Source organism: Callithrix jacchus, chromosome 11 (assembly GCF_049354715.1).
Source record: "Callithrix jacchus isolate 240 chromosome 11, calJac240_pri, whole genome shotgun sequence".
Taxonomy (NCBI): domain Eukaryota; kingdom Metazoa; phylum Chordata; class Mammalia; order Primates; family Cebidae; genus Callithrix; species Callithrix jacchus.
The window spans coordinates 6,754,375-6,769,051 of NC_133512.1; the positions used below are offsets into that span (position 1 = coordinate 6,754,375).

Here is a 14,677-nt window from a genome sequence, read left to right on the forward strand (position 1 = left end):
TGATCATAGCTCACTATAACCTCAACTCCTGGGCTCAAGCGGTACTCCTACCCCACTCCTGAGTGGTTAGGACTATAGGCATGTACTGCCATGCACCGCTAATTTTTATTTTGTTTTTGTTTTTTTTTGGTACGGACAGGAACTTGCTATATTGCCCAGACTTGGAAATAAACTTTTTATAGCTAATTTACACGTTCCGCTTACAAGCTCCAGGAACGCATTCAGTCAATGGTTTTCTAGCCCATGCATAATTATACATACAGGACTGTGGAGGTTTTCTCCCTGGCACAGCAGGATAATGGGCGTGATTCATTCACCACGTGGCTTACTCAGGGTCACCAGGAACACCTTTCAGTTGCAGTTAACATGCTGTTCTCACCCTTTCCTACAGTCAGTTTGCTGCTACTCTATTGCCATTCTTTGCTAACACAGCTATTTTGTAGTAGTGTTACTCTAAAACATTAAGTGTTGCTTCTCATTTCTCTTGTCTTTATGTCTTCATGAAAATAGAAATCAGTCAAGGTACTCTGTTGTTCAGTTAGAGAAATTGTTCCACAGTGGAGAGGGTAGCACAGTTGTATTTGATCAGCTCAGATTTAACATGGTGTCTCTCTTTTATTTCCCAAAGGTGTCTTCTCTTTAGGGATGGTGAGGTTGGAAGAAGGCTCCTGTAACCCTCCTCCAGGATGAATCACCTGCCAGAAAACATGGAGAATGCTCTCACTGGGAGCCAGAGCTCCCACGCTTCTCTGCGAGACATCCATTCCATCAACCCCACACAACTCATGGCCAGGATTGAGTCCTATGAAGGCAGGGAAAAGAAAGGCATATCTGATGTCAGGAGGACTTTCTGTTTGTTTGTCACCTTTGACCTCTTATTTGTAACATTACTGTGGATAATAGAATTAAATGTAAGTTGGTGGTTCTTTCATGACTTTTTAAGAAATGTTTCCAGAGACAACAGGGGTTTTTCCGTTTGTTTGTTTTTCTTGTCATTTATCTCATTTAGTAATTTCCATCTTGGACCTTTCTTATTCTTTAATATTATTCTTTAAGGCAAATGTGGTCAGTTTAAAAGTAAGGTTGTCTGAGATGTTGAAATTTGAATTCCTGGTGTTTTGCTCTGCAACAGGAGTTGACAAACTATAGGCTGTGGGACAAGTTCAGTAGGCCTGTTTTAATAAAGTTTTATTGGAAAACAGCCAGGCCTGTCTGTTTACATGTTGTTTGTGGCTGGCTTTTGCACTGAGTAGTTGCAGTTGAATAGTTGTGACAGAGACCTTCTGACTCACAAAGGCCAAAACATTTATTCTCTAGTCTTCTTCAGAGAAAGTTGGCCCATCCTTCTGCCAGAAAAATGTAGAATGCTTTTGGAATAAATTTTAGGTGTTTCATGTACTTTTCTAATTCCCACCTTTAAAATTTTGCATATGTTTGTTCTTTACTTTCTTGCAAAGTGATTACTTCCTTATATTTCATCAGAAAAGTTGTCCTGGAGGCATTTGGAGGTGTATGCAGTTACTCTGTATTACCCACTAATTGTTTAGACCAGTACTGTCCAATAGAAATACAATGCAGCTTATTATATATGTAATTTAAAATTCTCTAGTTGACACATTAATAAAAATCAAAATAAACAGATGAAACTCATTTTAATAATTTTTTTATGTAACCCAATATATGTGCTTTCTTCCCAAAGCCTGTGGTCTGACTGCATTCCTTACCACCAAATAGGTGAACTCCCCCAGAAGGTTTTCCTCACAGGCATTTATTTCCAGGAAGTGTCTGCTATGACCTAGGTAGTAATAATTATTACCTGTTGTTTATTTTTAGGGGGTTAGTCTTTGCTAGGCACAGTACCAGATGCTTTATGAGAATTTATTGCAATACAGAAGATATGAAAAGATATTGAGATTTCTGTTTGAAAATTATTTTAAAATTTGCCTTTTAACAGCAAGAAGCAACATCTTAATCTAAATTTTGATTAGGATTCTAATTCATAGCAGTAATTTCAATTCTAGACTCTAATCTCTTAACAATTAGGGTCATTGAATCTCATTTAATTGCATCATGAACACTAATAGAGGAATAAAACCCATTATGAAAGTAGACAGCTACTTGAGAAAATAATATTTTGTCCCATAATCACAGTGGCATGGAACATGAGTTCACTGTTATGTTTCTATTAACGGATTTTTCTTCTGTTAATTTTGCTCTGCGGGAATACCTACATTTTGTTTGTAACCAGACAGGACATTCATACGACACAGTAATTTAGAGTCTCTTTTTACTACTTGTTTCATATGTGCATGTTAAAGAAAATAATTAATGTATATTTCAAAGGAGTAATATGTTTTCAAAACTATAGCTATATAATGAGAGATGAAAAGGAAATGCATCTTTTAACAGTAAACACAGCAGCAGTTTTAAGGGGGCACACTTAAAAATTATTTTATCGCCAGCTCCAAGTCCAGGGATTCATTCCTTTGGCTGCATATATTACTGTGTGCCTTTAAAAGAGGGAAGTCATGGGCCAGAACTGTGGTGGGGTTCATGGGATCACACTGCTCATTTCTCTCCTTTCTGTTTTCTTCAGGGAAGTAGAAATGAAGTAGGCTGCCCCCTGTTCTTGTTCACAGACAAGTTATCTATTTACATCTGCACGCAACACGTTATACATGAAAAATCATCAGGCCTAGCAACTTTGAAATGTGTTTTTATCCTCACTTTCCCACCAATTACTGTACGATCTTTAAGCAAGAACATCTTGACTTTTTTTAGTATGATTGTTTTTCAGCGTCCAATTTTGTTTTGAATTGTCATCTTGACTTGGCATTTTCACTACACTCAGTGGCTCATTTTGTTTTGTTGACTTGCTGTAAATCTCTAATCATTGAAATCCATTTTTTTTAACATGTCTTTCCATTTACCGAGTACCAGAGAACAGGTTTCTAATTTGGGTGTTGTTAGCTCTACCAAAAAAACTATACGGGATTTAGAGTTTAACTGAATAAATATGGCACATAATCTTATACTGCCTTGTGTTGTAGTCTTTAAAAGAAGAAAGAAACTGTCATAAAGGATGCCAGGCCTTTAGAATATGGGTAGCCAGCTGTTCTCTGCCATTATAACAATAACCAAAGTACTTTGCCTTCATATATGGCTTCCGCCTTAGTCAGCCACCTTCCCTCCCTGCTCCAGGGACCTGACCGGCACCATCCGGCCTCAAGGGCAGGGCTCCGGTGAGCCAAAGAAGCCTAACACCACCTTAGTTCATTTTCCTTCCGGAAGATCTTAGCGCTGCTGATCTCTTTTCGGTGAGTCAAGAGGATGGTTTTGATTCTACCCAAGGCCTCTTGGTCCACCTTTGAGTAGACTGATTTCCCAAGTTGGATGTGGAATTGATTATGGCTTGGGTTCCTTGAGGACCCTCTTCACTCCGCAGACTCTCGCCTGGACTCTGTAGACAGTAGCAACAGGGATCAAAGCAGTGACAGTCGGAAGGAAGCTGGTTTTCTTGTTAGCTTTTGAGACTGTGGTTCAGAAAAAGCCTTTATCAGTGCTTAGTGACATTTTTCTTCTTACTTTCTAGCTGGTGTACTAGAAAGTGTCGGAATCCTCCTAATTTGACTTAGAGCTGTCGTGACCAGGTCTTTGGCCTTAGGCAAGCTGTTGAATAAGTTCTCTGGGCCTTGCTTTTTCCATCAATTCAGTAAGCTAATACTGGTCTTGCCTTCCTCATGGGTCCATGTGAAGATCAAATGGAAAGATGTACACAGCAGCCCCTTTGAAGATACAGAGGTCTGCACAATTAGAAGTTATGTAGTTTATTATTAACTAAAATGAATTTAACCCAGAAAGAGGAAAAAAATGCTGGTTGCCGTTTTCTCACTATTGTTACGTTTAAGTTTCAGGTACTTTTTACCTTGCTAATTCTGATTCTATTTCCTCATTTCTACTCTGCTCTATAAATTGTGATGACCAAGTATAACAGAAACTCAGATGAGGGAGATCAGTGGCTTGGACTGTTTGAAGGAGTGAATGGAACAGATGGACTGTGAATTGGGTTTGGAAGGAGAGGTAGCAGTGAAGATGGGAGGATGATCTGGGAAGGATGATCCTTCAGTTTAGGGGCTTGAGGAGAGGGTCTGGAGATCAAGGTGCATGGAAGTGCTGATGCAAGAGTGTGTGCTTATGCATGGGGGTGTGCTTATGCATGGGGGTGTGCTTATGCATGGGGAGTGTGTGCTTATGCATGGGGGGTGTGTGCTTATGCTTGGGGGTGTGCTTATGCATGGGGGTGTGTGCTTATGCATGGGGGTGTGTGCTTATGCATGAGGAGTGTGTGCTTATGCATGGGGGGTGTGCTTATGCATGGGGGGTGTGTGCTTATGCATGGGGGTGTGCTTATGCATGAGGAGTGTGTGCTTATGCATGGGGGGGTGTGCTTATGCATGAGGAGTGTGTGCTTATGCATGGGGGGTGTGCTTATGCATGGGGGGTGTGTGCTTATGCATGGGGGTGTGCTTATGCTTGGGGGGGTGTGTGCTTATGCATGGGGGTGTGCTTATGCATGGGGGGGTGTGCTTATGCATGGGGGTGTGCTTATGCATGGGGGGGTGTGCTTATGCATGGGGGTGTGCTTATGCATGGGGTGTGTGCTTATGCATGGGGGTGTGCTCATGCATGGGGGGTGTGCTTATGCATGGGGGTGTGCTTATGCATGGGGGTGTGCTTATGCATGGGGGGGTGTGTGCTTATGCATGGGGGTGTGCTTATGCATGGGGGGGTGTGCTTATGCATGGGGGTGTGCTTATGCATGGGGTGTGTGCTTATGCATGGGGGTGTGCTCATGCATGGGGGGTGTGCTTATGCATGGGGGTGTGCTTATGCATGGGGGTATGCTTATGCATGGGGGTGTGCTTATGCATGGGGGTGTGCTTATGCATGGGGAGTGTGTGCTTATGCATGGGGGGGTGTGCTTATGCATGGGGGTGTGCTTATGCATGGGGGTGTACTTATGCATGGGGAGTGTGTGCTTATGCATGGGCGTGTGCTTATGCATGGGGGTGTGCTTATGCATGGGGGGTGTGCTTATGCATGGGGGTGTGCTTATGCATGGGGGTGTGCTTATGCATGGGGGTGTGCTTATGCATGGGGAGTATGTGCTTATGCATGGGGGGGTGTGCTTATGCATGGGGGGGTGTGCTTATGCATGGGGGGGTATGCTTATGCATGGGGAGTATGTGCTTATGCATGGGGGGGTGTGCTTATGCATGGGGAGTATGTGCTTATGCATGGGGGGTGTGTGCTTATGCATGGGGGGTGTGCTTATGCATGGGGGTTGTGCGCTCAAGTGTGTGTACTTGGAGGGGACAGGAACAGAGGCCGAGAAAATACTAGCCTGGCCAGAAAGTAAGGTGCCTACTGGAAATGAAATTGTGTAGATAGGCGGGTGCTAGGTTATTCGAGTTATTAAAAGGGATATAGAAGGATTTGTATTTACTGCAATGGTGAGCTGTTACAGGTTCTGGAACAAATTGGCAAACATGATTTTGAGATTTTTTTCAGAAGTCAGTGACTCACAATCTACATCACAGCCTTTTTGACCTTTCCAGTTGGGTGTCTGACTTAACACATACACACCTGCTTTCCCCCTTCTTCATCAGTAAGCCAACACAGAGACTTGGGCCAAAGTCAAAACGCATTTTTTGATTTGCTTGTTTGTTTTGTATTTTTCATGCCTCACATCCAGTCTAAAAGCAAGTTCTGTCAAATCTGTCTCTAAAATATATTCCAAATATGACCACTTCTCTTCCTTTCCACTGTTTCCAGCCTCCACCAAGCCTCATTTATCGCTCATCCAGACCACTCCTGCCTGCTCCCACTCACCCTGCAATCCAGCCTTCTCACAGTAGTTAGCATGTCACGATCTGTTACAAGTCTTCACTGGCAGCCCGTGGCATTTAGAATAAAATCCAAATGTTGTGCCTTGGCTTGCAGAGCCACAGAAGCCTCTCAGACTCCTTCCCACCCTCTGTTCCTGGCTCCCCGGTCTCACACTTGCCTCCTGTTCTCAGGCAGGAATAAACTTCTTTCTCTCTTAGGACTCTTCTACTAGTTGTTTCTTCTATATGAAATGATTAATTTCCTTTATCTTTTTGTAGAATTCAAGTTCTTCCCTTGCCAGTATCAATTTAAATGTCTTCATTATTCTGTCACTGTGACCTGCTTCTGTTGTCTGTGTAGCATTTATGTTCTTATTTACCATCTCTCTCACCTTGCCGGAATATAATCTCCATGAAGACAGATATTCTTTTGTTTCCTGAAGTATTTCCTATATTTAGAACAGTGCCTGGTGTGTAGTAGATGCTCAGCAAATATTTGGGGAATGGATAAAGATCACTGTGGCAGTGGCGTGCAGCTGGACAGATAGACAGTGAGAACACACGGTGGTGAGAACAGGAAAGAACGAACCTGAGAGTCAGTAAGGGAAGGAGTGTGAGAAGACTTGTTGATAGGCTGAGTTTATCATTCCCAGTATGTCTTCAGATGACTCTCACGTTTCCAGTGATGAAACCCAGAAGAGTAGTCCCAGAACTGACTGGGAAGAGATTTTTCTATGAAAGTAAAATAGTCTATTTAAGACATCTTGAGCTAGAGACAAAAATTTTGAAATGAGGATTTAGAGTATAAGTTAGGGCTAGAGATACAAATTTTAGATAATGTCTATTTAAAGGCAACTCGACATGAGAGTATTTTAAGGTCTGCAGATATCAGAGAAAAGCTGTGGGCTATTTGTTGCAAAACTGTATTGGCAGCTTTGATTCCTGTTCTCCCAGGAGTAGAAAGGGGAGGCCTCTCAGTGGTAGAGAACCCCTCTTTGCTATCTCTGCTTGGAATACTCATTCTGTTAATATTCTGGATATTGGCAAGTTTCCTTAGTCTGGAGACACAGTAATGAGACTAGGTGGTTGGGCGTCTGTCAACCATTGTTCCTCCTTCCTTCCAGGTTTTCAGTTCTATTCAAGTGGGTCTACAAATGATTTGTGCTAATTACACAGGAATGTAGTCCTGTTGAAGGGATTTTGGGGAAAGGGATGGTATTTATGCTATACTTTCATTTGCATAACGAATGCAAATACATGAAAAGACATCTAAGCCAAGAATACCCTTCCCTTGTGGCAACTTTCATGCAAATTTGAACCTGGCAAAGTTGTTCCTAATTTATGTTTTCCCTCTTATCCAGATCGTTAGTTAACTGTCCCTCCTTTTGTCCATTTTTGGACCCTCTGCATTTGTTTGCCAGGACCGATTTGGAAATTTGAATTTATTTTTACACGTCTTACTCCCTCTGATTAGGCTAATCCAGGGCCCCAACAGTGACCCTCCTCGGCTGCTGCATTAGCTGCCGACATATGTCCCCTTACTTGATTTTTAAAAGTATGCTCCATAGTTTAATTTGTCGAATTTTGAACTCGATAATTTAAAATTTATTTTGACGGTAGAATTGGGAGAGGACAGAAAGTCGCATCCAGTCTGAGTTTCATCATTTACTAGCACTGTCCTTATTTCATTATCTATTCATGTTAAAAATACATTTAAATTGATAAAAGTACAGAATCTTTAAATGCCAGGAAAAATAAAAATGAGAAACCACACAGAATGTTACATTTCTACCCTGTGTCATCCTAGTGGCCATCACTGATGTTTGCCAGGAGGTTAGGGGAGCCTTGGCCTTCCAAAACATGAGCCTGTGGAGAGAGATCAGGAAGTGAGGGAGTTCTGGATGAAGGTGAATTGCCTTCTCTAAAAATGCGATTTGTAAAAATTTGTATGATGGAAGACTTCATCTTAGAAGGGAAAACATAATTTTCTTACCGTTTTAATTTGCCCAAATGTGAACTACCGAAGTCATTATTTTTCACTATACATTTATATCTGTTGAATGAATGAATTCAGAATTGAGGAATCAGTGCTATCCAGCCCTTTTCTATTAAAATTGTGAGAATTCTTTTCTTCCCTATTTTAACATTTCTGGGTTCTAAGAAGATAGGAAAGTTGGATAGGAAATCTTTCCCTTGTTTTATTTCCACACATAAACCTCTCCCTGTTTTTTCTTCTTACTCTTCTTTCTAGGTGAATGGAGGCATTGAGAATACGTTAGAGAAAGAAGTGGTGCAGTATGACTACTACTCCTCATATTTTGATATATTCGTAAGTATTTTTTATGTTTCATTTGAGATGTAATAAAACTGACCGAAAAGGCAGATTTCCTCTAAATGGACTTCAAATTCTATGCTTTTTTTTTTCTTGTTTTGAACACTGACCATATTTTCCTTTCCTTTTAATTCCCCACCCATTCAGTGTTCTCTGTCTCTTACTAAGGAATTGTCTGGTCATCTCAAGAAAATAAAAGATTAATGACAGATAAGGGAGGGCAGCAGAAGGAGCCATTCCTATATTCTTGGTGGAGAGCCTTTATTCTTTCAAATGGCTGAAATAGAACCCATGGACATATCTAGTCACTGAAAGGAAAATTTACCTATTAATGCTATCCTTTTTCTTGCCTTGTTCCTTCTTTCATGATGGGAGATTAATGTGAAACCTAATTTGCTCTTACATTAAGTTCTAATGCGGGAATTCCCAAATGCCGGTTTACAGACTAGTCTCCAGCTAAATCACAATAAGGAAGACAGTCTGGTGAGTTCTTCATAAAGCTATGTCATTTTTATATATATTTTAAAACACCTCTTTGTTGTTTTCAGCTTTTGGCAGTTTTTCGATTTAAAGTATTAATACTTGCATACGCTGTGTGCAGACTGCGCCATTGGTGGGCAATAGCGGTGAGTATGCCCTGCGTGAGAGGGTCATCTCCTCCAGTGCTAGTGGCCAGGTCATGCCCTCAACAGGCCTGGGCTGGGAGAAGATATGGTTGTAATGCGGGTGGAATCCCACTAGCTTTCCTGAGTCCCATTTCCTCCATACTTAAGTAGGGTTAAAACTCCAGAGCTTCTTTCCAGTGTTAATGACTAACTCGATTTGTCTCTTGGTGCTGAGCCAAAGAGGACTCTAGAAGCCCAACACCAAGCCACCCTCTACCTCATTTTGCAAGTAAGAGATGGGAGCAGTACCTCTGTCCCAAAAATACTTGGAAAATACTTGGTTAAAAATGCTTAGTGATTGTTTTCATGACATGGTCCATACTTATTTAGATAATAGCCTTACCCGCTCCTTTCTTCCCACTGACCACCCCCCTCCCCCATCTTGGAAGGAAGAGCTCTCACTCTTTCTCTTATTGCCTTGGGCTTCTCAAGGACAAGGACCTTTTTACTCCTCTGTTTCTTTGCATCTGGCACAGAGGGCCTCGGTACCCTCAATAAATATTTAGAGATTGATAGAAGAATGACTAGCAATTCTGCCTGACAGATGTCTGAAAATTCGCCTTTTGTAAAGCTTTAGTAAGTCAGTTATGTGAGAAGAAAATGTTGAGCTCCTCAGACTAGAGAACACTGCTCAGAAACAACCTGCAGTTCTGCCATTAGAGGGCGAGACCTCGGGTCTGGGTGGCCCGGGTCTGGGTGGCCCATGCCTGGGTTTGTCCAGCTGGGAATAGGACTTGTGCTTCCCTCCTGAGTCCACCAGGGGGCCACGTCATCCTGGGCCATCCCTTCTGAGCATTCGCTGAATCAGGGCAGAGATCAGACTGTCTGTTAATCTGGAAGCTCTCATTTCATGGATATAGGCTGACAGTCTTGGCCAGACTTGACTCCCTTTCCTGAATACTGAGTACTCTCTTGCTGATATCATCATAGCTTTGGATTATCATACCCTCCCATTTTTCTACGTTTTCTACAACAAACCCCTTTGGAATATTGTATTCCTGAGTCCCCATACCTATGCTAGTATTTGTCAGACCATCCCTCTCAATGTTTGCTTTAGAAACGTGTTTGATATACAGATATTCAGTGAGAGCTGTAAGACAGCGTCTTCAATATCTGCTTTCAGATTATCTGAAGAATAAGTCTAATTTAGCAAATCTGTTTTATTGCATCTGTCTTGTGTAAAAAAGCATTTGCAGAGAAGAGTCTAGAAGCTGAGAGGAGGAGAAGTCAGCTGGAATCTAAAGAGTGCTAAGTGTCAGCCTGTAAAGTTAATTCGTGTCAGAATGTAAAATGCTAAACCACCTCCTCTCCCAAGCAGCTAACTGCGGGGTGTGTGTGTGTGTGTGTGTGTGTCTGCAACTTTGTTAATACTTACTGAGCAAGATACTTGGTGCTCCCTGTCCTCCCTTCTGTTAATCAAGGTACCGTTGGTATTAATTTTGGTCAGGTTTCATCATGCTAAAAATATTAGTTGAAAGACACAGTGATAAGACTGAGGTGTTATGAGATCTCTGGGTTTCATAACCCCTGGGGAGACCCCACCTATGCATTTTACCGAAATGTACCTTCTGGTGGATAAAGTAGTTACCCAGCACACCAGTCTACCGAAATGTGGGTAGACATGCAGTCATTTGGGATTGTGTTACATAGAAGCCTGTTTTGCCTCAGTGTGGGTCTTGGGGATAGAGACTGAGCGATATGGGATGGAGCAGGGCTAGGCACAGGTGTTTAGGCATCGCCTGCTCCTAGCTCAGACGGGTCTCTTGAGAAGTGGGAGTTGCCTTCACAGTGTGAGATGCCTAATGTGAACAGTGCTGGATCATGTGTCTTGCAGTTGACAACGGCAGTGACCAGTGCCTTTTTACTAGCAAAAGTGATCCTTTCAAAGGTACGACCTACCACTTTTTCTGTATAGTTACCATCTTCAGTGACGAAGCCTCGTTGTCCAGTGTGAATTTGTGGTAAACACACTTCCCTTTCCTGGTCATGTCTTTCTTCCAGCTTTTCTCTCAAGGGGCTTTTGGCTATGTGCTGCCCATCATTTCCTTCATCCTGGCCTGGATTGAGACGTGGTTCCTCGATTTCAAAGTGTTACCTCAAGAAGCAGAAGAAGAAAACAGTAAGTTCCTCTCAAAGGCAGCCTCCTGAGCCTGGCCGGGTACCAGGCTGGGAGGAAGAGATGTGTTGTCCTAATGTGAATGGAGCTACCGATGGGTAGAGTTAGGCGGCGGTGGGGTCTCCGATGGGTAGAGTTAGGCGGCGGTGGGGTCTCCCATGGGTAGAGTTAGGCGGCGGTGGGGTCTCCCATGGGTAGAGTTAGGCGGCCGTGGGGTCTCCCATGGGTAGAGTTAGGCGGCGGTGGGGTCTCCGATGGGTAGAGTTAGGCGGCCGTGGGGTCTCCGATGGGTAGAGTTAGGCGGCCGTGGGGTCTCCGATGGGTAGAGTTAGGCGGCGGTGGGGTCTCCTATGGGTAGAGTTAGGCGGCGGTGGGGTCTCCGATGGGTAGAGTTAGGCGGCCGTGGGGTCTCCCATGGGTAGAGTTAGGCGGCGGTGGGGTCTCCGATGGGTAGAATTAGGCGGCGGTGGGGTCTCCGATGGGTAGAGTTAGGCGGCGGTGGGGTCTCTGATGGGTAGAGTTAGGCGGTGGTGGGGTCTCCTATGGGTAGAGTTAGGCGGCGGTGGGGTCTCCGATGGGTAGTTAGGCGGCGGTGGGGTCTCCTATGGGTAGAGTTAGGCAGTGGTGGGGTCTCCCATGGGTAGAGTTAGGCGGCGGTGGGTTCTCCGATGGGTAGAGTTAGGCAGTGGTGGGGTCTCCCATGTGTAGAGTTAGGCGGCGGTGGGGTCTCCCATGGGTAGAGTTAGGCGGCCGTGGGGTCTCCCATGGGTAGAGTTAGGCGGCCGTGGGGTCTCCCATGGGTAGAGTTAGGCGGCGGTGGGGTCTCCCATGGGTAGAGTTAGGCAGTGGTGGGGTCTCCGATGGGTAGAGTTAGGCGGCCGTGGGGTCTCCCATGGGTAGAGTTAGGCGGCGGTGGGGTCTCCGATGGGTAGAGTTAGGCGGCCGTGGGGTCTCCCATGGGTAGAGTTAGGCGGCGGTGGGTTCTCCGATGGGTAGAGTTAGGCAGTGGTGGGGTCTCCCATGTGTAGAGTTAGGCGGCGGTGGGGTCTCCTATGGGTAGAGTTAGGCGGTGGTGGGGTCTCCGATGGGTAGAGTTAGGCGGCGGTGGGGTCTCCTATGGGTAGAGTTAGGCAGTGGTGGGGTCTCCCATGTGTAGAGTTAGGCGGCGGTGGGGTCTCCTATGGGTAGAGTTAGGCGGTGGTGGGGTCTCTGATGGGTAGAGTTAGGCGGTGGTGGGGTCTCCTATGGGTAGAGTTAGGCGGCGGTGGGGTCTCCTATGGGTAGAGTTAGGCGGTGGTGGGGTCTCTGATGGGTAGAGTTAGGCGGCGGTGGGGTCTCCTATGGGTAGAGTTAGGCGGTGGTGGGGTCTCCTATGGGTAGAGTTAGGCGGCGGTGGGGTCTCCTATGGGTAGAGTTAGGCGGTGGTGAGGTCTCCCATGGGTAGAGTTAGGCGGCGGTGGGTTCTCCGATGGGTAGAGTTAGGCGGTGGTGGGGTCTCCCATGGGTAGAGTTAGGTGGTGGTGGGGTCTCCTATGGGTAGAGTTAGGCGGTGGTGGGGTCTCCCATGGGTAGAGTTAGGCGGCGGTGGGTTCTCCGATGGGTAGAGTTAGGCAGTGGTGGGGTCTCCCATGTGTAGAGTTAGGCGGCGGTGGGGTCTCCTATGGGTAGAGTTAGGCGGTGGTGGGGTCTCTGATGGGTAGAGTTAGGCGGTGGTGGGGTCTCCCATGTGTAGAGTTAGGCGGCGGTGGGGTCTCCGATGGGTAGAGTTAGGCGGCGGTGGGGTCTCCGATGGGTAGAGTTAGGCGGCGGTGGGGTCTCCTATGGGTAGAGTTAGGCGGTGGTGGGGTCTCTGATGGGTAGAGTTAGGCGGTGGTGGGGTCTCCTATGGGTAGAGTTAGGCGGTGGTGGGGTCTCTGATGGGTAGAGTTAGGCGGTGGTGGGGTCTCCTATGGGTAGTTAGGCGGTGGTGGGGTCTCTGATGGGTAGAGTTAGGCTGTGGTGGGGTCTCCTATGGGTAGTTAGGCGGTGGTGGGGTCTCCGATGGGTAGAGTTAGGCGGCGGTGGGGTCTCTGTTCTTTAGTGGCGACAGCAGAAATTGATAGAAGGGTTGGGTGGATGAAACGGTAAGTCATAGAAATCAGCTCCCCTCTCGAGCTGTTGGGCCAGGCTTCCCCGGGAAGAAAATGTGAACACTGGTGAAGAGGGCATTGAAGCAATAACAAAAACTAGCCAGCACCTCTTTCTCCCGAGACACCTTGTTCTTTTCTCCCCATTAGCAGCAGGCAGGACACTAAGCATTTTGTGCATGTAAACAGAACTGTGCTGTTTAGGGGCAGAGAAAATAAAACGAATTTTAAGTGTGTGGAGGCAACTATTCTAAATACAAGCCAGTGATTCTCCAGTCTCCCATTGTGATCCATACATCAGGTGGTCTGTAATTACAACAGTTAAATGCCGAAGGCTGGGGATGGTTGGTGTGTTTAGGATGAAGGTTATTCACAGGAGGATGACAGCAAGCCAGAGCCATGCTCAGCCTTTTACCATCCTCTGAGTAGCGGAGTCATCGCTAGCGTGGTGTACTCATGAGTCCTGCCAAAGCTGCTGTAATCTCATCACGGCTTTGAGTATCCCAGAATATTAACTAGGAAGGCAAATGACTGATTGAGCTTTATGGCAAATTACCGAGCTGGAATTCTTCTCCATGTAATGTCCTTAATGGAAGCCCACATGCCCCACCCACCTATCTTAAAAGTGAAATGATCAAAGCTCATTTCAGACACCCATGCAGTTTTAAGACACGCTGTTTTTACACTTTTTCCAGTCACCTGGCTCAATTTGCCCTGCCTCATAGGGAAAAAAAAGTATCTTACAGGAAGTTAAGCTTCAGAAAGCTTAACTTATATGGTTATAAGTTCATATAACTATATATGGTTATAACTTCAGAAAACATCAGGATGCAAAATAATCTTGCAAATGGTTTTACTGGAAAATCTCATTTACGTAGAAGAAATATAAGAAAAGCATTATAATTCAAGAGTAGATTTTAAAAACACATTAATCAGACCAAGGTGTACCTTCTGTCCTCTGGCCTCTATTCCTTTGTGAAAGTGTATTACGGAGAAGGTATAAGTAGATCAAAGTCTTCTTAAACTGCATGTAAATATGAAACTGAACTTTACTGAAAACATATCAACTATTACTGTGACAGGTTTGAGTGGTTATGGGATTAACCCACATTCGAAGTGACTAATAAAGCAGAAGATACAATTCATGAAAGTCTTGGAATAGTACTTCTTTTCATTGTCGGTAGCATGTGTGACACACATACCCGGCGTCTGCTGCTCGGCCTGGTGCTCCTTCCCACTTTATCTTAAGGTTAACTCAGCTTTCAGGCAAAAGAACTGAAGTTTCGATGGCCTTTCACATGTTAGGGTCCTCAGCTGTCGGCGTCCTGCTTTCTTCCCTTTCCTTTGTTTTTTGAGATACTTCTTTTCTTTGAAACATTCTTGTTGCACAAATATTTTTTTGTCATCTTAATTGTTCTTTATACATTTATAAAAGTCCATCCCTATATTGTACTTTACATCTGACATATCTCACCAGATGTAGCCAGCAGACCATATGTAGGAGCTGACTGCGTTTTTTATTTTACTTTGTGTTTTGGTTTTGAGATTGT

At 44.7% G+C, this 14,677-nt stretch overlaps 1 protein-coding gene and 1 long non-coding RNA gene across 6 annotated transcripts in view; one reads left to right on the plus strand and one right to left on the minus strand.

The window, feature by feature from the left end:
- The window catches only part of STARD3NL (STARD3 N-terminal like), a 49,794-nt gene that overhangs the window by 23,432 nt on the left and 11,685 nt on the right, over positions 1 to 14,677 (plus strand). For 2 of the 5 annotated variants that reach the window (XM_078342235.1, XM_078342237.1), the window contains exons 2-6: positions 629 to 911; positions 8,140 to 8,217; positions 8,769 to 8,846; positions 10,675 to 10,773; positions 10,887 to 11,004. In XM_078342235.1, coding sequence (XP_078198361.1) covers positions 687 to 911; positions 8,140 to 8,217; positions 8,769 to 8,846; positions 10,675 to 10,773; positions 10,887 to 11,004 — 598 coding nt within the window. In that variant the 5' untranslated portion in view covers positions 629 to 686. The remainder of the gene's footprint in view (positions 1 to 628; positions 912 to 8,139; positions 8,218 to 8,768; positions 8,847 to 10,674; positions 10,774 to 10,886; positions 11,005 to 14,677) is intronic. The other 3 variants (XM_002751339.6, XM_078342238.1, XM_078342236.1) reach the window with 2 other exon arrangements.
- On the minus strand, positions 7,655 to 10,933 carry LOC144578318 (uncharacterized). Its single transcript, XR_013523829.1, has 3 exons — positions 10,805 to 10,933; positions 10,261 to 10,343; positions 7,655 to 7,754 (listed from the first exon to the last, which is right to left on the minus strand). It is a non-coding gene; the product is annotated as an uncharacterized LOC144578318 (long non-coding RNA).